Below are 24,767 nucleotides of genomic sequence, written 5' to 3' on the forward strand. Positions count from 1 at the left end.
TGGCTCAGCGGTTTAGTGCCTGCCTTCAGCCAGGGGCGTGGTCTTGGAGTCCCACCTCAGACTCTCTACATGGAGCCTGCTTCTCCCTCTGCCTATGTCTCTCATGAATGAATAAATAAAAATCTTAAAAAAAAAAAAAAAAAAGAACACAACACTCCCCCTCATGCTGCCTAAAATAGAACACTGATGAACACAATGAAGCCCACTGTGTCACATCCTAGTTGCTTCTCCCATAGACATTAACTACAATCTCCTAGAACATGTCTCCGTTGTTCTCCATTTAAACCTCTGTCCTGGGGCGCCTGGGTGGCTCAGGTGGTTAAGCATCTGCCTTTGGTTCAGGTCATGATCCCAGGGTCCTGATATCAAGCCCCGCATCAGTTCCCTGCTCAGAGGGGAGTCTGCTTCTCCCTCTCCCTCTGCCTATCCCCTCAAAACCTTGTTCATGCTTGCTCTGTCACTCTCTCAAATAAATAAATTTAATTTAAAAATCTTAAAAAAATAAATAAATCTCTGACCTATAAATTTCTGACTTTAAAAGACACTATACTGGTTCAATATTAAGTCATATATTCTAACAGTAATGTTAAAGGATTTATTCTAAGACAATACAGCAATACGTAGCCAGAATTTATGGCATTATTCCTAACCATCTTTGCTTTCCTATTAAAAGCCTTGTAACTTTATCTAGTAGCTAATAAGCAACATCTCATACTTTTTAAAAAGTAGGAGGAATGTACTAATTGCTTTACTTGCCTCTTTCTCCTATACCTATCAGTGAACTGTGTTAACTACCAGCAAGTAGCCTGAAACAAGAACTCATGGCACATTACAGGATCCATTCTCTGATCTCCTCAAAAAAGAATGCTGCCTTTGCCTCCTAGACCTTTTACTGTCACTAAGATGCTTCACTCCCAGTGAAACCTAGGATGTGGGAGAGATGAGAACAAATTCAGGTGTTCTTTGCTCCTCTGTGACGACACAGATTTCTACCTTAATTTTATAATACATAACCTCAAGATTTGCACAGGGCCCACTTCATTCAGGTCTCTTTGAAATACTATCTTCTCCTAGACCTTTCTATACAACAACCATTTGTTCTCTTTATTTTTCTTCAGAGCATTCACCAATGAGTGACATTAGTTGATACAATTTTCGGATGGTGGTCTGTTTCTTCCACTAGAAATTAAGCTCCATGAAGGCAGGGATCTTGTTGCCTTATCACTGCCTAGAACAGTGTCTGACAGAGAGTAGACACTGAGAAAATACATGCCTAATAAACAATCTTAACTGAGCCATTCAAATAGCAACTCATCTATGTTTATTGCTTTCTATGTGACAGAAGAATTCAGTATTTACAAACTTGTTTTTTTCATTTTAAAGCATAAAAAGAAACAAAGGCAAAGAGGTATCACCACTATATTACACATCAGAACAAAAACATTTCTAGAATGTTATGGGAACCTCACTTGTCCAACATTACCTGTTTTTATCAAATACTGTCATTTGTGCAACAAATGTCTTTTCCCCATCTTCACGATTTCGTTTTCTTCTAGCTGGAAGTTCTTCATTGACATCTGAATTTCACAAACATTTCTCATCAGTCAAATATTCAGACAAAAAGGTCTTATTTATGACATGGTCTCTTATCCCAAATTAGGTACAAAATACAATTAAGTTGTGATACAATGTCCAGACTTACACTCTTCAATTTTATGTTTTATCATAAGTGTATGTCCTTACTAGGCAAAGAAGAAAAAAACAATCCATATTTATAGTTACTTTTCTAGAACTTCAATGGATACTTCAAGGCTCAAACGTTATTTCCACCACGTGCCTCTCCACTGAATTTCACATATAACTCTATTATACTATTCATCATTTTTCTTTAATTATTTATATTTATCTCTACACTCTAGGTCGGCTTTGTGAGCTTCTGGAGGATAGGACTGGATGTATTAATGATCTTTGTATTCCTAGCACTTATATGCTAGTTGAATGATTATGTCAAAGGTCGATTCAGAACTGCTGGGAAGAGAGAGGGATAGATATATGACATGTAAATATAATAAAATCTTAATTACTGAATCTAAGTGGTAGGGTAGACAGATGTTCACTATATAAAACTCTTCTGACAGCCATATACACACAAATTTTTTCACAATAAATGTTGTGTGTGTGTGGAAATGAATTCATTGTTTTGCTGAGAGACTAATTTGAAATACTAGTCTTCTCCATCCAGTGTTCAAGATATTTTTTTTACCACATGAAATAGGTTTCATCATGTAACAATGAGAAATTTACAGATTAAATACTTAGTACAGCACAACAGCCAACTGTTTAAGATTCAGAGTAATCTACCCTAAAATTAATTAACTCATCAGACTTTAAAGGATTTGCAAATAAAGGTCATTTCATGACTTCAGAATGCATGCAATTTACCTCTAGCTCTGCACCAATTTCTTCCTTAGAAAAGCAAAATTTAAAATAAAACTATTAAAATAAAAATTACCAATATTTTCATTGGTTTCTCCATTAATCATTCCATTAAACTCTCTTCTTCCCGGACGAGTCACTCTAAATAGCAATGAGTAAGACTTCACCATATGGCTGTTACTAGGTTCAAATTCATTACTGGAAACTGCAAGGGACGGGAAATTTCCAGGTTTTGTTTGATTGAGATCAGGATTCAAAGGCACCTGCTTTTTACCTGTAGGAACTTGCCTTATTGGACAACTTACATCCTGCAAGGCAAAGATTACGAAATTATATTTGTGCATATGCAATTATTATAAGAATTATAATAAAACTTCTAATCACAGATATAGGAAACATCATTAACCAAATAGTATGCTAAAATCCTAACCATAGGGCAGCCCAGGTGGCTCAGCAGTTTAGCGTCTGCCTTCGGCCCAGGGCCTGATCCTGGAGACCTGGGATCAAGTCCCACGTCGGGCTCCCTGCATGGAGCCTGCTTCTCCCTTTGCCTGTGACTCTGCCTCTCTCTCTCTGTGTCTCTCATGAATAAATAAAATCTTTAAAAAATAAAACTTAAAAAAATAAAATAAAATCCTAACTATAGTTCTGAAAGTTGTGACAAAGCAAAAAGAAAATTTGGAATAGCTATATCTCAAATATTAACAATTGAAGATTTCTCCAACATAATGAAAATAATGATACAGTGTATCTAATATTTAGCTGATGGTCCATTTGAAATATTTTAAATTAGAAATATGGAATTAACACCAAGCTTAAAATGTTAAGATCATATAAATTAATAATATTTTGCCTTAAATTTTCTATTTTAACAAAATAACTGATAGGACCATTAGAAATGAAAAGCATTATAATAACACTACTATCAATGTTATAAAACGGTAAATCCATATATTTAAATGTTTAATAGAAGCAATTATGTTCATCTTATGAATGTTTTGTAATTACAGAACTGTAGTTATGCTTAAAGAGCTGAAAAACTGGAAGATGTGAAGACCTTTATAACAAATGGTAGCTTCTTTTTGAAAACAGAATACATTCTTATTATCTAAAAAAAAAAATCTACTTTACAAGAGTATAAAACGAGAAATATTTAAAGTTTCCCCCAGTTCCCCTAGGTCCTATACTCCAAAGATGACTAATATTAGCAGCTGGTTGTATATATCCTTCCAAGCAAATGTTTACACCTATTTTTTGAAACACAAAAAGGACATTATAGTTTTATTCACTTATTTTGCCTGCATCTTCAAGAATGTTCACCATCATTGCTTATCATCTGTATGGGGATTGCATGGGAGTCGGGAATGGTATTTCTTAACTTTGAAATTTTAAATATATACTTACGCTGTTGTCTATCATCACCTTAGTCTACTCTATACCAGTGCTCTAAAAGTGCTCAAGCCCTGTGCTACTTTACTATGATTTTGGAAGAACATCAGCAACAGGAACCTCTATACAGGTCATTCCTTTTTTTTTTTTTTTTTAAATATTTTACTTATTTATTCATAAGAAACATAGAAAGGCAGACACATAAGGCAGAAGGAGAAGCAGACTCCCCACTGAGCAGGGAGCCTGACGCAGGACTCAATCCCAGGACCCCGGGATCATGACTTGAGCCAAAGGCAGACACTTAACCAACTGACCCATCCAAGTGCCCCTATACAGGTCATTCCTAATCTTAAAATACCCAAGATCATGAGGCTACTAAAAGTAGATCTGTGGGGTTTAGTGGGTTGGTGAGGAAATTTAACTACCCTAACATGTGTTTCTATGGTGAAATGATTTCACCTTATAAGTAAAAATCTGAGGCAATGTATTAATAGGTCAATGGCTGATAATAATGGCAACAGAATTTCTCTGCCCGAGAGTAATGTTACAAAAGGTAATCCTTTTGGGAAAAACTCTCAGCCCTTATTTACATTTTAATTGGTACAAATTGCTAAAACATAAGCTAAGAGACTGAAGTGACAGGGATGCAACTGAATTTATGTTTTAATATGCTAAAAGATACCTTCTTCCCTTCATCATCAAACTCCTATAGGACAAAGTTTTATGCAGATACCTCAGCCAGTCCAGAAAAAACACGAAGATCTGGGAGGTTGACAAAAAAGACTATCAGTTTTATAATTTCAGCCATCAACATATTTAAAAGCTTTCAAGGTTTGGAGCACTAAGACTATCAGTTTTAAAATTTCAGCCATCAACATATTTAAAAGTTTTCAAGGTTTGGAGTACCCAGGTGCACAGCTGGTTGGCTGGGTGTCCAACTCTTCGTTTCGGTTCAGGTTGTGATCTCAGGGCTGTGCCATCAAGCCCCGCCTTGGGCTCCGTGCTCGTTTCAGTCTGCTTGGGACTCTTTCTCACCCTCTCCCTCTGTCCTCACCTCCAAAATGCTTTCTCTAATAAATACATAAATTAGGGCAGCCCCGGTGGCTCAGCGGTTTAGTGCCGCCTGCAGCCCAGGGTGTGATCCTGGAGACCCGGGATCGAGTCCCGCATCGCATTCCCTGCATGGAGCCTGCTTCTCCCTCTGCCTGTGTCTCTGCCTCTCTCTCTCTGTCTCTCTCATGAATAAATAAAATCTTAAAAAAAAAAAAAATTTGTTTTTTAAAAAAAGGCTTTCAAGATTTAAAATCACAATATATATGCATGAACATAATTAAAAAATTATTCCACATAATCTACCAATATTGTATATGTTACCTTTCTTTTTTTGTGGCAAACTTTCACAAGCAGGACTTCCAGGGTAACAGAATTTTGTTCATTTTCTGAGTTTTGTGATGGCTTATCTAAATAGAAAATCAATACTTTAAAATGTTTTTGTTTAAAAATATAAACGTTGTATTCATTTTCCTAAGAAGTCTGGGAAAACAAAAAGACTTCCTATTCCTATGATGACTTCTCAGAAGTTTACTCATTTTTCCCCCCCAAATCAGTTCCAAATTTGCAGCAAACTCTTTAAGTCCTTATATATAAAGTCATTTAAATAAACCTTTCACGATACAACTATAATTACCTTCCTACAATACTGTGATTTTCTTTTGATCAAATAAGATGTCCAATTATTTTAATTAACACTAAAAACATTTACTGATTACATGGCTATAAAGATTTAACATTTATGATAATAAGACTATAATAAACTGCCAGTCAAAAGTATTTTTGACAAATACAGTTAAAGCTTCTTGGCAGAAAACACAAATGAAATATTCAAGAAAGACAACCATACACAAAATAAACATTTATATTTTTTTCCTTGTCCCAAAATCTATTAGAAAAATTACTTAGTTTAAGATACACGTAAATTGAACTAGTTACACTATTATGTATGTTTCATTTTGAACGCACACTGGTATCAAACCAAAAAGTTATTTGATTTGACTAGGACTTGTGATCAAAGGGATTAAAATATGGATTTCATGCAAAAGTTACATAAACAATTATATTATCATTTCATAAGAAAGGTAGCTAATTTTTTATCTTTTCCCTAGAATTTCTCTAAAGCCTAATAAGCAGGACAGCTAAGCTTAGGATATTATTTACTACCTAGGGGAATCTCTCGATTTACAAAGTTTATGGATTTTAATTTTAATTATCAATTTACTGACAAAAGCTTTTGCAAATTAAGTTCTAGAGTACTTCTCTATAACTTGCTTTTAATCCCAAAGGTATTATTAATAGTTCAAACTATTTAATCGATCATCACTAGGTTTCAATAATATATAAAACTACTACAGTAGATAAATCCACTAACATAAAAATAAAATAATTTTTGTTCTGAGATTTTGGATGCTTTTTTCTACTTAAAACCATTCTTTGTATCAAGGTGTGTGCATAAAATACATTTGAATCAGTCTCTTTGAAAGTTGTATTCAGGATTAAAAAGAACTTTAATACAGGGGAAAAAAAAATTCAGTATTTAAAATGCAGTAACAAAAAATAAAATAAAAAAATAAAATGCAGTAACAAAAATACTCTCCAAACCATACTCACCACAAAAATAGTACCCTAATAATCTTTGTGTATTATTTCTAAGCAGTTTCAAGTAGTAATAGCTAAACAAAGGTCTTCATTTAAAAACAAAAGGAAAAATAATCAGATTTTAGGGGTCTTGATGTTGGTTTTCTATCTTGATTTCTTAAAAATATTATTTCTTAAAAAAAAAACTACAAATATACCTTGATTAGACAAGAGAGTCAATATAGCTGCTTCTTCCCAACTTCCACTAATTTTCAAAGTTATAATGGGAAATTATTTTCTGGAAACAGAAGTATCAACAGAGTTTACTTTCTCATTTACTTCAGTAACATCAAGAAAAAATAAGAACTTCAAGTGAATTTGAGCAATTTTGAACTCTATATTTTGTCATGTAGACGGAAAAAAATTGATCAGACTACTCTCCAATTAATTTCAACTACTTCAACTAAAATTAATTCAACTTAAATATTAATCAAGTAACAATAAATATTAATTAGTAAATATTCAATAAATATCCATCATCAATTTCAGTTATGGATAACTTACATATGTTTTATGTACATCCCTGGGAACAAAAGGCTAATGAACCTATAATATTCAAACTATAAGCTTCAAAGTATTAGAGTCCATGTACTTTAAAAGTACCACAGAAAACTAAGTATAAGAAATGATTAGAAATAAGGACTCTATAAAACGACTGTAATTTAGAAAAAGACATAAAAATGCTGTTCAATTTATTTCTATATAAAAATGGATCAAATCTAAGGCAAAACTAGAAGTTACATTACATTAGCTGCTAAGAGATAACCAGATTTCAAACTTCTTACATAAAAAACCTGACTAGTTATTAAATTGTTCTAATATAACCATATTATTACTAAACTTTGTTTCTTACTAAATACTAAGGATGATCACCTTGACATGTTTTCTTAAAAGATTTCATTCCATTAAATGATAACTAAAGATGGATTAGGTAGCATTTCTCTCCATTCTGAAACCAACTGATTTTAGCATGGTTTTACCTCTTTTAGTTAAGTATCAACTTTTCTTTGTGAAATATCTAACATATTGATATATCCCATTGGTAGCAGTGGTTATTTGTATTGTTTTATTACTGTATTAAAAAATATATATATGATGCAATACCATCAACTAAAAATGTTCATACAGAAAGGATTCTACTCAGTGGAGAATTCACCTATTTCAGGTTCTAAGACAATTAATTTAAAGTTTAAAAATATTGGAAATAAAAAATTGCAAAATCTAAGAAATGGTACTGAAAAGATTTTCCCATAGTTTCTAAGTTATAAACTCTGGAAGGACTTTGAGTTGGGTAACATAATGTTATGTAGCTGCCTTTTTTTTTTTTTTTTTAAGCAAGTTAGTGTCCTCAAAAATAAAAAGTATTGGTTTAGAGATAAGAGTTGGAATTTCATTTTAGATATAAGCCACATGCAGCAAACAATTACCTTCAAGAATGATCACACACAACACCGAATAATTTTAACAATTTCAAAATGTACTTAAAATTTAAATAGCAGGAAAGCAATAAGGAAACCGGGCTATATCAAGATTTTATGTATAAGGTCCAGCTACAAAAACCTTTAAAGACAGTTTTTAAAAATTTGTTCCACAGACAACTACTTCTGAATTATCCTGGTGCTTTATTAAAATGCAGACTCCTAAGGTTCACCAAAACCCTACTAGATCCGAATCTGTGTCCAGGTATAGTATTTTAAACAAACTGCCAGAATGTTTCTACACACACTAAAATTTAAGAACACTACTTTAAAAGTTGAAAGAGGTGAAAGTTACATCTTCCACATCTCATCGCTGACTATATAAAGCAATAACTGGAATTGTTGAAGTCAACTAAAGAGAAACTGAATTATCAGAATCAGTATTTTTTCCCACTAAGTATAATTTTATAAATTTACACACAAAAAAATAATTTCCTTTTTTATATTCGCAAAGGCATTTTGCTGTTAAAATGCCAATATATTTACTTTTAAGTACATACCATTTTTGTGGAAGAAACCAGTAAATGTAAGCTGCAGATGGGCTGACAAGCTAAAAAAACAAACAAAACAGTTATCACTTTAATGTTCTATAATAAAAATAGCCCTAAACTTTAAATCTAAGTTACTTCAGCTAATTTATAAATGCTTCATCTTTTTATTCTCAACTCTGTGCAAGCCTATGACTCCATGTAGTCTACAGACAAAAACAAAAACAAAACATTACAACACACAAAAAAAACCAAAGAAGTCAGTCAGAAAAAAAGAGATCACCAAATGAGAGGCAAGATAATTTACTGTGCTTTAGTACTCTACATATAAAAAGTGGAAACATTTCCCTTCTCACATCTCAAAAGAAAATTTTGGTAAAGGTAGCTGAATTCAGGCAAAAGTGTTTAAATATTTTAAAGCTATGAAAATTCAATCCTCTAGCAAATGATGCAGGAATCAACACTTTCTTCTTCCATTAAGGGTGAAATATACAATTCGAGATCTGCTATAGATTTGTGATCTATTGTTTCAACATGTCATTTTCACTAAGTTTTAGAAGCAATGGAAAATGAAGCATAAATTACATGGATCCTTTTGCTTTGAAAAGTATCAACTAACAATGGAAAAACTATTAAGATGAGACAAAATAAGCAGAAACATCCACAGGCTTCTGTAGTATCTTTAAACTGCAAAAGAGAGCAATCTATTAGTTGATCAAGAACCATTCATAAATTTCCAGAACATAGTTTTTGCTGTGTGATACAGACAGATGTCAGATTATAGAGGTCTAGAGAGAACAGATGTTGGGGAAATGGAAGCAATACTGATTTCTCACTTAAAACATGTACTAGTGTAAAAGGCAGTAAGGATCAATAAGGGTACGGTTCTGTACTTTTTAAAATGATGGTGACAATCTAGTCATTCTTATAATCAGAGAGGAAGAGTTATGTAAAGACATTGAGGCAAGAGAGTTTTAAGGAGCAAGTAATGATTGAAAATAAGAATATATTATAAAGAAGTTAGCTTTCTAACTCTGTCCAAGATCCTTCTCTTTCTTAGAGAAGACAATGATCCTTCAACAGAAGATGTGACGGTGCCTCTATCTTCTTACTCAGGTAAGCTAAGAACTGCACGCTAAAAAAACTACAGGATAGGGGGTCTCAAAGGGCATTTCCAGAACAGTACTAAGAAACGCACACTAGGATATTAGCAGAGGACAAAATGACTATGGGAGGGTGGAAATGGAAAGGGCTAAGCAGGGTTTTGAAAGTGTAAGTATGAGGGAAAATGAAGAATAACTGGAACTTAAACATCAACAAAATAAAAATGGTACAGAATGGGATTCTTTTTTTTTTTAAAGATTTTGTTTATTCATAGAGATGCAGGGAGAGAAAGAGAGGCAGAGACACAGGCAGAGGGAGAAGCAGGCTCCACGCAGAGAGCCTGACGTGGGACTTGATCCTGGGTCTCCAGGATCACGCCCTGGGCTGCAGGCAGCGCTAAACCGCTGCGCCACCGGGGCTGCCCACACAATGGGATTCTTAAAAACAGGAAATTCATATATATTACTTTTTGACATGAATCAGATATATTTTTTAAAAACATAAGGAGTGGGAAGGGGAGCACCTGGGTAGCTCAGATGGTTAAGGGTTTGCTTTCAGCTAAGGTCAGGATCCACGGGTCCTGGAATCAAGCTCCATTGTCAGCCTCCCTGCTCAGCGGGGAGTCTGCTTCTCCTTCTCCTCTCCCTCCTTCTGCCCCTCCTCTTGCTCCTGCTCTGTCTCTCAAATGAATAAGTAAAATCTTTAAAAAAAAAAAAAAAAAAAAAAAGTGGGGAAGAGGAGAGTTGACCATAAAAGGAGGCATGAGGAAATTTTTAGAAATCTTTATCTTGATTGTGGTGGTTGTTACCTGTGTGCAGTTGTCAAAACTCAGAACCAAAGAGACTGAATCTAAACGCATATAACTCATACCTCAAAAAGTATATCAAGCGGACTGTAGAGGCCCAAAGGAATTTTTCAAAATGATGGAAACATTTCTATATCTTGATTCTGGTTATGGTTATATAAGTGTATACATTTGTCCAAACAGTAACTATAGGGGAATCTGGGTGGCTCAGTGGTTTAGCCCCGCCTCTGGCACGGGACTGTGTCTCAAGTCTCAAGTCGGGCTCCCTGCATGGTGCCTGCTTTTCCCTCTGCCTATGTTTCTGCCCCTCTCTCTGTGTCTCATGAATAAATAAATAAAATCTTTAAAAAAAAAAAAAGCCCACTAACTATATACTTAAGGTGGGTGTATTTTACTGAATGTTAGTTATACCCAAAGCTGCTTTTAAAAAGTGTATCTGGGGGATTGCTGGGTGGCACAGTGGTTTGGCGCCTGCCTTTGGCCCAGGGCGCGATCCTGGAGACCCGGGATCGAGTCCCACATCGGGCTCTCGGTGCATGGAGCCTGCTTCTCCCTCTGCCTGTGTCTCTGCCTCTCTCTCTCTCTGTATGACTATCATAAATAAATTAAAAAAATTTAAAAATAAATAAAAATAAATAAAAAGTATATCTGCCATCTACAAAATCTACATGCCATTTACTAAAAGATGACTAGCGTTCTCCTATAAAAATAGTTCCATAAATGTCATCTTACAAAGCAGAATTAGCAAAACTCCAAAACATAACTGAAGACAAAGAGGAACATTCTGTATTTTCCACATATTAGAAGACAATCCATTAGTCACAACCAATCTATCCTATTCTTAATTGCTTGAGTTAAACCTATATACCGCAGCCAGGTTTTCTTAAAACCCCATTCTGTATGTATTACTCCTCTCTTCAAATTTTCCAGTGAGTCCCCAACTGCCAAATCTTTTAATTGGTATCTATAATATGGCTCCTAAAGCCCTACAGAGGAAAACAGGACAGAATGGTAAAACAGAAAAATCCAAGTTTAAGTTCTGGCTCCAGTTAGTAGCTGTGACCTCTATCTATAAAATGAGAAAATGACCTCTCTTAAGATTATCAGGCTTGCATAAAATAATAAAGTATCCATCAAAGTACTCTCTCCCTCTTCTATAATGGCCCCATCCCCAAACATTTCAGAGCTTAATGATCACAGCTTAATCTCAAGTACTTGTATTTACCACTTTTTTACACATATTCCCTTTTGACAATCTTTTTATTACATCAGTGTCCCTATACCTAGCAGTGTTTTACACAAAGGCACTCAACAAATACTTTTCATAAGAATAGCGATGTCCTCCCAGAGTAAGATTTTTTTTTTTTTTTAAATTAAACTCTATGTCCAATGTGGGACTCAAACTCATGACCCAGAGATCAAGAGTCATATGCTCTACCGACTGTGCCAGGCAGGTGCTCTTAGAGTAACAGATTTTTAAGGTCAGGGATCATGAGCCATTACACTGTAGGGCTTATAGTATTATTTACATTGTTTTTATAGAAAATGTGGTTCTAAGCTCCAACTCTAAAATGCCAGAAGCATTTTAGATTGATCTACCACAGAAAATAATTTAAAGTAGTGCCACTCAACATGTGGTCAGCAAACTGAGGTCTCTAGGGGAACGTGTTACCACTCCACAACAAGGTAAGAAGCTAAGAGTAAGACTTAAACAGTTTATAGAAATTTAACATTCCCATAACATCCAAGCTTGTGATCAGTAAGTATATTTACAAAAATACCGATCTATGAAAGATGGAAAATTAAACACAAAGGTCCTTCACCACAGGTGGTTTGAGACACAGTTTTACATGGTATGTTCTAAGTTAAAAGAGATAAAAGCACATTAGGCTATCATTCTAACACTTTCTTTAAGAAAAGGAATTCTTTGGGCAGGCGGGTGGTTCAGCAGTTTGGTGCCGACTTCTGCCCAGGGCATGATCCTGGAGACCCGGGATCGAGTCCCATGTCAGGTTCCCTGCACGGAGCCTGCTTCTCTGTCTGCCTGTGTCTCTGTCTCTCTCTCTGTCTAGAAAGAAAGAAAGAAAGAAAGAAAGAAAAGAAAGAAAGAAAAGAAAGAAAAGAAAGAAAAGAAAGAAAAGAAAAGAAAAGAAAAGAGAAAAGAAAAGAAAAGAAAAGAAAAGAAAAGAAAAGAAAAGAAAAGAAAAGAAAAGAAAAAGAAAAGGAAAGGAATTCCAGGGACACCTGGTGGCTCAGTGGTTGAACGTCTCTCTGCCTTGGTCCCAGGACTGAGTCCTGCATGGGGCTCCCCGCAGGGAGCCTGCTTCTCCCTCTGCCTATGTCTCCAGACCTTTCAGTGTGTCTCTCATGTATAAATATATATATTTAATTCCTACTTCAATTAACTAACTTAAAAAACAACTTTGTGAATGTGATTTACTATGCACAATTTTCCCTCTAACTCCCCTTCCTAAAAGTACCTAGAATAAAATCTAACAATGAGGCCTAGCTGCTCTCTTCCAGGGTGGCTTCATTCAAGAAAAAAGGGCAATTTTCTTTCCCTTTCTGATTTACCATCTTCCCTCTCATGTGGCTACCATATTCACATCTTAATTGTTAAAGCTGAATTAGAATGGAAGGCAAAGAAACACGTAAGACTGGTCAGGCCTATTTGGTTTTAGGCTGCACGTGATCTAACTTCATCAAGATCAGATACCAGATAAGGATTTGGTTCATCTTTGTGATATATTCCCTATCCATATCTTCTGAGAAAGCAAGCAATGGGGCAACAGGAAACTAGGCGAGGAATCTAAACTTTTGAGGTAAGATTCCAAGCATAAACTTCTAACAACTCTAAAGCTGTCTGCAGAATGAGGTTAAGTAAATTTAAACTCATAAGGGACTAATATTTTGAGATGACATCCATGGAGGAAACTCAAATTTTAAGAATAGCCAGATCTCACTGAAAGACCAAGTTTTCAGGCTGGAAAGAGACCAAGACTAGTGCCTCTAATTTATACACATTAATCTAAGGCTTCATTTCTAGAGTTATGGCTCTATTACTTCAAAATAGGATAAGCTATTTGGCGTCTACACTCTTAGAAGTTAGTTACCTAACTTTTCTTATACATTTAATGCTATCATGCATAAAACTGAGAAACTGGGATGCCTGGGTGGCTCAGCGGTTTAGCGCCTGCCTTTGGCTCAGGGAGTGGTCCTGGAGTCCCGGGATCAAGTCCCACATTGGGCTCCCTGAGTGGAGCCTGCTTCTCCCTCCGCCTGTGTCTCTGCCTCTCTCTCTCTCTCTCATGAATAAATAAAATCTTAAAAAAATAATAAGTAAATAAATAAATAAACGGAGAAATTGGTGACTACCTCAATCCCATTATTCTGGGAATCCAGCCTCTCTTCCAAGATTCAGACACAAGAATGGGAAACATTTTGTAATGAGAAGATAAAGTTGAATGAGGGGAGGGAGTCCTTTACAAATAAATAAATCCCTTTCTAGAAGTATAATAAGACAAAACATAAAGGAATTATTGTAAACCCAAAGATTATATAAACAGAAACATCATAAAAACCTGTTTTTAAACACTTAAGATTTTAAGAATCAGACATGCTCAGTAGCAACTGATAAGGCACCTTTAGGAGTAAGTATGTAAAAAGAATCCATAGCTCAGGTTCTGAAAGAGAAACAACTAAAACTCAAACATGAAAAGATGCTGATTTTTTAAAAAAAGATTTTATTTATTTATTCATGAGACAGACGGGGGCGGGGGGGGGCGCAGAGATGCAGGCAGAGAGAGGAGCAGGTTCCATGCAGGGAGCCTGATGTGGGACTTGATCCCGGGTCTCCAGGATCACGCCCTGGACTGAAGGCGGCGCTAAACCACTGAGCCACCAGGGCTGCCCAAAGATGCTGATTTTAAAATAGTTTCAAAACCTGTGTCCAATACAAGATTGTTAAAAAAAAAAAAAAGAAAGGGGAGAAACATCTCAGATCTTATGAATGGTAGAAAAGACATACAATTAAGAAGCAGCCTTAAATTTAAAAAATGCAGCTAAATCTACAAAAGAGAATGGTAGGGAAATGCCATTAATTCAATATATCTATTTAAAGTAATTTATGACTTTCTTGGGATAAAGACGAATATGCTTAAATAGCCTACAAGGCTCTGCATTATCTGGCCATGGCCATCTGCTCTAGCCTTATCTAATGCCACTCTCCTTATTCTTTCTACTCGGCTACTCTGGCCTCAAATGTCGTACCTGAAATAGTCTATTTAGAATCACCTATCTGTTCACCCTCTTGGTCCCCATTTTACTCCTATATTCATCTTCATATCTCAGCTCCTTTTTTTAAGGAAGCGCTCTTGACCATCACTATTCCCAAATCCAACATCTCAAACAAGAGCTGGTGCACCTGCTTCATACATTGTTTCCCTATATTTTTCTTTCCTAGCAATTATTTTACAATTGTACATATTATGAAATTTATCTTTTTCCTCCAGAAAGGCAAAGTCTTCATGAGTTTTGCTATTATATCCCCAGCACTTAACAGAGTTTTGGACCTGGTACACTAAAAAAAACTGGACTCTTAGGGGAAAAAAAAAAGATCTGGACTTCTTTATACAAAAGATGCTTAGAAAATAAAGATTATTAATTCAAAAGCTTTGGTGGTAACAATAAGAAGTGATGAAAGGCAATTTATGTTATCTACTAAAATACTGGCTTGAAAATGTCCCTAGTAAAAGCTCTAGTGCTGGTATCTTTTGAGGGGATTTTTCTAGCTGCTAACAGAGGACCAGGAATGGATGATGATTAAGGCGAAGAGAGAAAAGACATTTTGCTTCTCACTTGGCCCCAGGAAATACTTTCTGGAAGCAACTCCAATTTGGAAATCTCTTCATGCTACCTTTCAACCAGTGCTCATGCACTTTGAAGTTAAAGGAGTTATGACTACAGAATTCTAAAACTGGTAGTACTAATAGCACAAAAGACTCCTGGGATCCTGCTAGGATAAAAAATTACAGACAGACCAGTGATTTATTCCAGCAAGCCATAGTACTTGGTCAAGACCCACAATAAATTTGAAACCCACAATAAATTGGAATGCCAGAAATAAGAACTGAAGAGGAATTACACCAAACATTCTAAAAAGAAAATAAAGACATTTGAAATATACCCTATCACACCAAAAAGCAAGAAACAGCAGGAAAAATTTGAGACTAAAGGTACAACCACTATGAATTTCTAAAATCTAACTGGGTATGAAGTTTTCAGAAAGCCATTCTCTTCAAGAAACGAAATAATCTTCATAGATGGTAGGGTTACAAATGTCAAATATGGCTTATTGCCACAAATTGACTGACATCTTAAGGAAATAAAAACTATGAAATGTCCCTTTTTCTCCATCAGTTGCTTCTCCTAATAAGTTCTGCCCATTTCTGTGATGAGCAAAGACAATAGTAGCTCTAGAATATAAAATAATAAAAAATCCTTGAACACCAACTTCATTTTGCACAGATAATGCTGGGAATTTGATCTGGTTTTTAAGTTACTACAAATGACATAAATAGGTCAGGCTGTTGATTGTTCTAACTTTGGGGCTATAGTACTACATTTGTATATCTCGATACTTCCCTGAACTCTGGAGAATGAAATACATGGGATCTAGGAGTAAAGATATTACAAATTTGGAAGTGCTCAAAGAATATGAGTTCCAATGGAAGACTCCCAGACTATTGCTGTTGAACAAATCTAGGATCCAACTAAATTGAATTAAGATCGGAGATGGTACAGAATAAAAAATATACATGGAAGACAGATATGTTCTGTGCATGATTTAACTTCTACTAATTGATGTCAGGAAAAACAAAGATTAATTTTGTCCTCTTGTAAGAGAATTTGACCACAGTTTTTTTTTTAAAGTTTTATAGTGCCAGAATGACATATTGGGTGTCTAGGGAACTTCTTACAATCCTGTGATAAGTTTAATGGAACAACAGGATTATGCCTAATTGGAGATGAAAAATACATTGAAGTAATTTAATAATACAGAGCCTTAAGGGTAAACTTAAAATGAAGCAATCTCCCAATTCATTTTAGTGACTCTGGGAGTGACACCGAGAAATTCATAAAAGATCTTGTGGGGGGATGCTGAAGCACTTAGCACAATAACTCAACACCTCTGGAGCCTAAAGTGCCTTCTTGGGCATTAAGCATGGTCAGCTCCAACATAGTTAGGGCTGTTATTTTATTTATTTATTTATTTTAAGAGAAAGAGACAGAGAGAAAGAGATCAATCTTAGGGGGTTGAAATGGCCAATTCACTAATCTCAACTGGATCCTGAAGACTGAAAAAGTTGTTTTTCAAAATTACAGGAAAGAATTCTTGCAACCCTCTGAAACTTCTGAGTTAAAAATACCTGTTACAATACTGGCCTAGCTGTTGAACGCACCGGGTCAAAAGGAACAAAATTATTTAGTGAGTGATTATTCACAGAGAACCGACCAGTATTACGTGTTTCCCTCACAACACACATTCTAAGGAAAGCAAAGTAGTATTTATTAAAGCCAACGTCCCACTGAGATAGTAGTAGATTTAGCAGTGATAATGATAGAACCTTGATGGGGAAGATCAAGAAAAGGGCTAAGTTTTCTTCTTGGTTTATTTTTCCTTCCTACACAAACCCTGAAAGACCTACAGGTCAAACTATTAAAATGTTCAGGAGAAAAGAATTAGGAAAGCTCAGAGATCAGGTTCTGACTACAGCTTATACTTTAGTAAAAAAGGCCCCGAGGATCCCAAGAGATCTGTCTAGGGTAGGTGATCAGACAAGGAATCTGGAACAGAAATTCAAGCAACAGAGTGTACACATACTGACAACATTCTCAGTCCTATGTTGTAAGGTACTCCTTGAGCAGTAATAGATTAGGTAAAGATTTGGGATCTCAGCTTCTAGAATGGACCATCATAGCTTATTTACAAGTCAAGACTGCCTAGATATGGAAATATAAATTACAGTTCAGTCCTACAAGAATGCAAGACACGTAATTAAAAATGCGATTTTTCAATTCAAGTAACAAAATAACTGAATTCAAAAGCCAAACTTAAAATATAAGCAACTGCAAAAATGACATCTTATACCAGTTACTAAAATAAGAAACCATAAATGAAGTATCAAGTCAGCGTACATCCTGTCTAAATTGGTAAAGTATGATTTAAATTTTCAAGAGACAAAAATCTATTACGGCAATTTTACCAGCTTCATTTTTAAAAAATCTAGTACTTTTAGTTTTGTATTCTCCCTGAAAGTTGTCAATGAATAAACAAATACCACCCAAGTTCCTGTATCTCTTTAGAATGATACTCAACTTTCTTCAGTTTACTTATCAAAGAAAAAATGGAAGCACACTATCTAGCTTAGGCAGATAGTAGGCTAGTCAGAACTTTTAGGGATTAGTTCTGAGTTATTACATTTGAAAACATACAATAAATAGATTCTGTCCAAAGGGTCAAGTTTCTGAAACTTATGTGATGAACATATTTCAAATATTAAGTTAGGAATATTTTGACTGAAAGGTATAAATATGGGGAAGGACAAGATGGAATGAGAGGCTCTTTCAGATTTGAAGACAATTATTTAGAAGAAATGTCATGTTGTGAAGCATCTGGCATACCATCTAGCATAGAGTAAGTGTACCATAAATATGAGTCTCCATCCCTCCTTACATGAGGTAGTAGGATTAATACCAACTGCATAAGTTATAGAAATTTTGAGTCAAAATGCAAGAATCTGGTAATAGAGATAAACAATAATGAACACAACTGCCTAAGAAAAGTGAGTCCCCAGAGCTGGAGGTATTCAAGATGAGGCTTAAGGATCTCTGCCATATATGCTAGAGAACTATTAATTCCTGATTTATGTATGAGTTTGGACCAACTGACCTCTAAGGTTTCTTCTAACTCCTTACAATATTGGGGTGATCACTAGAGAAATGATCACTATAATTTTTTCCTCTTTCCTCAAGTATGTCACTTAAATGTAAACTGATAGGTTATCTTACCTATGAGATTCTTGCTCTCCTTTCATTTTCTCTACTTTTGATAACATATCATCAACTTTAAATGTTTTCCTGAAAGAAACAGATAAACAAAATAATCACTTCTCAACTGGGAAAAAAAAAAAAAAAAGATTACACTTCATTGTCACCGTAATAGGCAAGTTGGAAATCTGATTTTGATTATTTTTAATAAGATAAATTGTGGATGATTAGCCATAACAATGAATACTACATTGAGACAGTATATGTTATAATACAGTAGACAAGCCTTCAAGTCCCATCTCAAATGCTATCTTTTCCATAAAACCTTTTGTAATTATTCCCAAACCAGAGTGATTTCCCCTTACCTATGACACCTGGCTTATATTTATTTTGACATTTAGTCTCATTAATGTTAATTTGCATAAATATAGTATTTCTCCTCCTAGACTCTAAGTTCCTGAAGGGCAGAGATTGCTTTTCTTCAAGGAAAGCCACATAGTGCTTGCATCAGTACCTTACATTTGAACAGTATTCAAGCATCTGTTGGACTGAACCAAACAAATGCAAACCATATATATTTTGAAACATTCATCTATTTCTATTAAGTAAGCTGACAAAAATATGTGGTTGCACGATTACATAAAAAAGATATTTTATTAAAAATATCTGAAGTTAACAGAAATCGCCAAAGATTACTAGCAATGGCTAAAATTAAATGATATGTCATATTAAAGAGATGGCTATATCAACAACCATCATGGAAAAATTTTGAAGTTTAGGGGTAATACTCATCAAATCATACGATTATTGGCTTTTAACTTTACAAGTTTAAGAGGAAAAAAGTACATTTTCCACAAAATAGAAACTTAAATTAATAACCTCCACATGCTCCCAAGCAATTTCAGAATGAATTGACTCTAAAACAAGCCTTATCTTAGTTCTTACGGTGGTCTATTATACTTGTCCTATAGACAGAGGCTAGAAATCTAGACCCACATTTGTTAATTGGAAACGAGTATTTTTTTATACTTATTTTCTTCAAACTTAAGACATGAATAGCTTAATGTATTGCACATAAATTACTTTATAAAGCTTGAATTCAGATACTAGAAATTACTAATATGCTCATTCCTCAATAACAACTATTGTACTCAACTACTATTATAAAAAATTATCAGTAGAGAAATGTTCTTTTGAAGTTTATTTAAAATCAATTAATTAACAGATAATGTATTATTGGTTTCAGAGGTAGAGGTCAGTGAGTCACCAGTCTTATAGAATACCCAGTGCTCATTACATCACATGCCCTCCTTATGTTCATCACCCACAGAGAAATGTTAATGTAAATAAACTACAGTAGAATACTAATAGGAAGAGCAGAATAGATGCAATCTACAGTTCAGATGAAAAATCAGCCTCCATTAACAAAGGATCTTTTTTTTTTTAAAAAGCTTCTCTCTTTACCTTTAGAGTTACTGAAAACTTCAATATTAAAGTTTCATCCAATAGAGCATAGTAAGTAGTACTTTTTAGGAAGGATGGCAATACATTTTTCATTCTCCACAGATAAGAGAGAAGAAAGAAGGAAAATGTAGAATTATTTTAGGCTAGTTGCAAAGAACGTTACATTATAAATACTGAAAATGTACTATTAAGGAAGGTTGTGAAGTCACTGGAAACTTTTAAGAATAATATGTTTATGTTTATGTAATGATTAAGAAGAAATCCTGCCTGTAGAAAGAAAAGTTAAGACTCTAAGTCACAAGGTTCATCTCTTCCAAAATTATGGAGGTGTGCATAGGAGAAGTTCACAGGAAAGTTGAATATTAACAACCATGTGAAATAGGTAAGATCATAAAGGCAATCCAGTCTTCCTTAGGAAAAAACCAAAACCACATAAGCAACTATACAAAAGCAGCCTCACTCTCAGCACCAAGTATGTCTGTTCTTTAGAAAGGTATTGCAACAGTCCCAGATTTAATAAGGGAAATGATTATTAAAAGATAATCAAAAAAGGAGAATACGTTTAAAATCCAAGAAATTCCAGGAAATTTTCTTCGGAGGATTCAGGAACAGTTTACATGAAATCTAGTAAAATGGATTCAATAAAAGATGGCCTTCTCCTCACAAATATTTCCACTGTATCAATGTTGTGTTAGTCTATAGAATTTGAATACCTCTATAAAGCGAAACTAAAGTACAAGGAGAGTTTAATAAACATACCAGAATTAATATCACAACTGAGTGGATGATTTCAAAGGGAATGCTATATTTATTCCAACAACGGGTATTATGCTGTTATAACAGTAAAAACGGAGTTCCAAAAATCATTTTGAGCAAAAGGATCGTATTAAAAGCAACTTTATAAAAGGAGTCCCAAAAACATGTTTAACGAAGACCACAATCACTAGGCTAAATTCACCACCTTCCGAAGTCACCAACTACTTTGAAAAGAACAGCATTCATTTGAGGATGCAAGCTGTGTAATTGTTAAAAATTAGTTCTAATGTCTTTTATAAGCCAAGTATATAACAAAAGTATTAAGTGACTCCTAATGCATTTTTGCATGGAAATAAACTATGGGATTCACATGTTTCTTGTCTGGTAAACTGCTGCAAAATTTCTGCAGAAGACAATTTTTTCCCTAAGGAGCAATAAATTAAGAAAAGTAATCTCTGCTACCAAGCTTTTAAAACTGTCTCCACCTATATGAGCAGACAACGGAAATGTATCCAATGAGACAAATAGCCCCATAAACAAACATGACAGGAAAATAATGAACTTATGTTAATTTAATACATTAAATGTATTTCTTTAATTTATGGATTAACTCAAACTTACTTTGAAAAAAACTTAATCATTAAAAAAAAATGTTTAATCTCTACACCCAATATAGGGCTTGAATTTACAACTCTGAGATAAAAAATCGCATGCTCTACGGACAGCCAGCCACCCCCCAAAAAACTTAATCACTTTTAAACTGAAGTCAGGCGGCATCCTAAATAACTGATCTTCCCTATTAAAAATACTAGAGAAAAGAGTTAACTACCTCTTAATAAAATTCTCCTAGTTTTATAGAATAAATCAGCACACTATGGACCATAGGCCAAATCTGGCCTACTGTCTGTTTCTGCATAGCCGTGAGCTAAGAATCATTTTTATGGATAAATATTTGCAATTGATTTGATAGAGAACACTAACTCTAAACCCCAAGTAAGGTAAATGTCATTTCCTCCCATTCTACAAAAATAAGAATCTCACACTTCTCACTAGTGGGCAGATCTTACAAAATACTGTACTCAATTATTATATTTTGAATTTCATCAATAAAAAATTTGTAGACACTTGTTTTCTCTTTTTTTGCATAAGTACCTACCTACATTCTAATTAATAAACTGAATTCTGCCTCCTGGATCACAAGGTCCTTTACTATCTGGTCCTTCACAGAAAAAGTCTGCTAAACCCTGGCATTGATCAAATAATGGCACAGACAGGCAAAAAGCTGACAAATTTAATTCTTTTGCCTAATCCATCACCTTATTCCTAGTTATTTAGGCTCTTGGCAAGCTTCATCTATTAAATGTAATGCACACAAGCACGCAATCGCTCGCACACACTCTCCCTGTTCAGAAAGATTACCAGAAGACAAATGGTTTTACCATTTTAATCCTTCAAAATACACCTAGGTATATTTATAAAGCTAAGCCAAGTCTTGCTATGGAAACATGATGCTTAGTAATCAGTAGGAGTCTCCAAAGGAGTTTGGTTTCGAAGTCTATCAGGATAGCTTAATGGTTTTAGTGAATCAAGACTAACAATACCAAATGCTTAATACAAGTTCTCTCCTTTAAACTTAAAATTGTTCATTTGATATACTCAATAATCTTTCATGTAGGGTAAGAAACCAGCATTCCATAATTATATATGGTTACATATTACATGTACAAACAAAAATAAGCTCTGATCGACACTTCCAGACTCCACTTGAAGACTAGATAATTAAGACTATCTTGTTTTTTAAGGACACTCACAACTTACTAACTTCAGAAATATTTCCTTTCCTAGAAAGATCACCACCGAAGACATAAAATGAAACTTTCTGAACCTATCATTATAGAAGCAAATTCTTTATTGTTAGAACATATAGGAAATGTTTAAAAATTAACCTAAATTTACTTATTCAAGATATTTCCCTGAGCCCTTCAATATTTAAACCCCCAACTTCTACCAAACTTGAAAGTAACTCATAGCACAAAGTAAAAACATTATTCAGTAAAATTACTTCATTCACTCCACTACTAAATCATTCCTATTAGGAAAAAAAAAATGGTAATAAACTGGGATTTATAAAAATGATACTATTAGAAAAAAAATCACCTGGCAACCAATTCAACCACTTTTTCACCTCAGTCTTCATATTTAATCTTTAATTAGAAACAGTACTTTAAAACACAACTTTAATATCATTTGATCAACTCAAAATAAGATTCACAAAATGTACCTTTTGATGTTTGTTCTGGAGTTTCGATGAGACATGTAAGTAAGAGTCCTGTGCAAAAATATTGGCTATAAAAAAAGTTTTAGAAATGTTAAAATTAAATGCATGAAATTTTATGAAAAAAATATTCATTAATTTTATTGACTACTTACAGCTATAAGATTTCGAGTTCGAAGAAATCTATAGATCTGCGTTGGTTCTAGGTAACAGGAAACAAAAGGATTACTTAAGTTCTCAAGAAAATAACCAGTCCAGTCAGTGTTATAACCAATGTAAACCAATCACCTGTATGAAAATCATGTACTAAATATTGACATCAAGAAAATTGGTACGCACAGTAAGATCAAAAAACATTCAATCTATGTCTTATATTCACAAAACTCATCTACATTTATTTTAAATTAAAGGTTTCCCTCAATCTTGTGCTTAGGCCTTGCACTTCTAAGGTAGCTAACTTTTTAAACTAGTCTGTATGCAGAACTGAAGAGTAATTACACTGATTATTTAGCTAATTTAAACTGTTACTCATCTTCTCCCAAAAAGTAGCCGAAACAAGGTAGCCGGATTCAGCAAAAGAACTTATTGATGCTAAACAACAAAATGATATTTTCGATTTTTAACTGGTCTTTTAAAAAATTTGTAGTAAGCCAAAACAGAATAAAACAGTTTCCTAGATGTCCTAATGCAGATATGATTGTGAATCCATACTGAAAGAACTGCGATGCAAACTGTAGCTTAAATTTCCAATGAATATTTAGTTATACTTGAAGTTTTTATCTATTTTGCTCAATACTTATATTGAATATATTACATATATTCCAATACGTAAACACTACCTGAACATGTATTTTTTAATTAATTGACAGATTCCTAGGCTTTTTAATGTTGTTTAAAGTTCCTCTGCCTTTATACATAAAAAATATATTTTATATACAAATACAATACCAGTTCCCTTAATGATTTAGCAGTATTACATTTCTCTAAATAAAGAAGTATCAAAATGAACTAAAGATAACTGACTATATCAGTAAACAGCATTTTAATTTCCCAGAAATTAAGATTAATATTAGAGAAGAATCAAGTTGTTTTGTTGACAAAATCTAGCACTTAAGGACAGCTTACTCCTCTAAGGTAGACTCATCAGAAAGCAAAATAGCTTAAACTTTCTTGGCAGATTTGTCTTCTCATAACAGAAAGAAATGTTTAAATTTCCACTTAATCTTCAGTTAGTTTTTACTGTCAAACGAAAAGGAGAAGATAACTTAGAAGGGGTACAAACATGTATGTTTATTGTCATCACTGCCTTCAGTTCTCCACCATTTTTCCAATTTAAAGCACTCCAGATTTTTCAAAGTAGATTAAGCAAAAGAAAGACTGTGAATCTCTCTCAAGCAGGTTCAATATTCGTTTCAATAAAAACTGAAATTCCTTGTATTGAATTCCAATTAGAATTTCATGAAGCACTAATCAGAGAGAATGAAAGAAGGGTATTAAACAATGTAATACGTCTTTTCAAGCACAGCTGATACCATGCCTTAAACATATGCCACAATAAAATTGTAAATAAAGACATTCGGCGGTAAAGCCGAGTTTCTCCAAGTTTGTTATTTAGCTATTAGCGATCATTCAAATTATAAAACGTACACAAAAGCAAAAAGGAAAACAATCAGGGTATAATTCTCATTAAAGGACAGCTGAAATTATTTACAGTCATGCTGATTTTAATAAATTCTATTGTTTGTTTCCAGACACCTTGGCTTCCTTTCCAAATCAAGTCATAGTTTCGCCCCTTAAACAAGACCTTAAAAGCCAAAACTGACACAAGAAAA

At 34.2% G+C, this 24,767-nt stretch overlaps 1 protein-coding gene across 6 annotated transcripts in view; it reads right to left on the reverse strand.

The window, feature by feature from the left end:
* SUZ12 (SUZ12 polycomb repressive complex 2 subunit) overlaps positions 1-24,767 on the reverse strand; it is a 45,492-nt gene that overhangs the window by 19,563 nt on the left and 1,162 nt on the right. For 2 of the 6 annotated variants that reach the window (XM_038548183.1, XM_038548181.1), the window contains 7 exons: positions 23,091-23,137; positions 22,942-23,006; positions 18,462-18,530; positions 8,495-8,544; positions 5,200-5,285; positions 2,513-2,744; positions 1,484-1,577 (listed from right to left, as the gene is read on the reverse strand). In XM_038548183.1, coding sequence (XP_038404111.1) covers positions 1,484-1,577; positions 2,513-2,744; positions 5,200-5,285; positions 8,495-8,544; positions 18,462-18,530; positions 22,942-23,006; positions 23,091-23,137 — 643 coding nt within the window. Of the gene's footprint in view, positions 1-1,483; positions 1,578-2,512; positions 2,745-5,199; positions 5,286-8,494; positions 8,545-18,461; positions 18,531-22,941; positions 23,007-23,090; positions 23,138-24,060; positions 24,154-24,217; positions 24,397-24,767 lie in introns of those variants that run through there. The other 4 variants (XM_038548184.1, XM_038548185.1, XM_038548186.1 and 1 more) reach the window with 4 other exon arrangements.

Source organism: Canis lupus, chromosome 9, assembly GCF_011100685.1.
Source record: "Canis lupus familiaris isolate Mischka breed German Shepherd chromosome 9, alternate assembly UU_Cfam_GSD_1.0, whole genome shotgun sequence".
Taxonomy (NCBI): domain Eukaryota; kingdom Metazoa; phylum Chordata; class Mammalia; order Carnivora; family Canidae; genus Canis; species Canis lupus.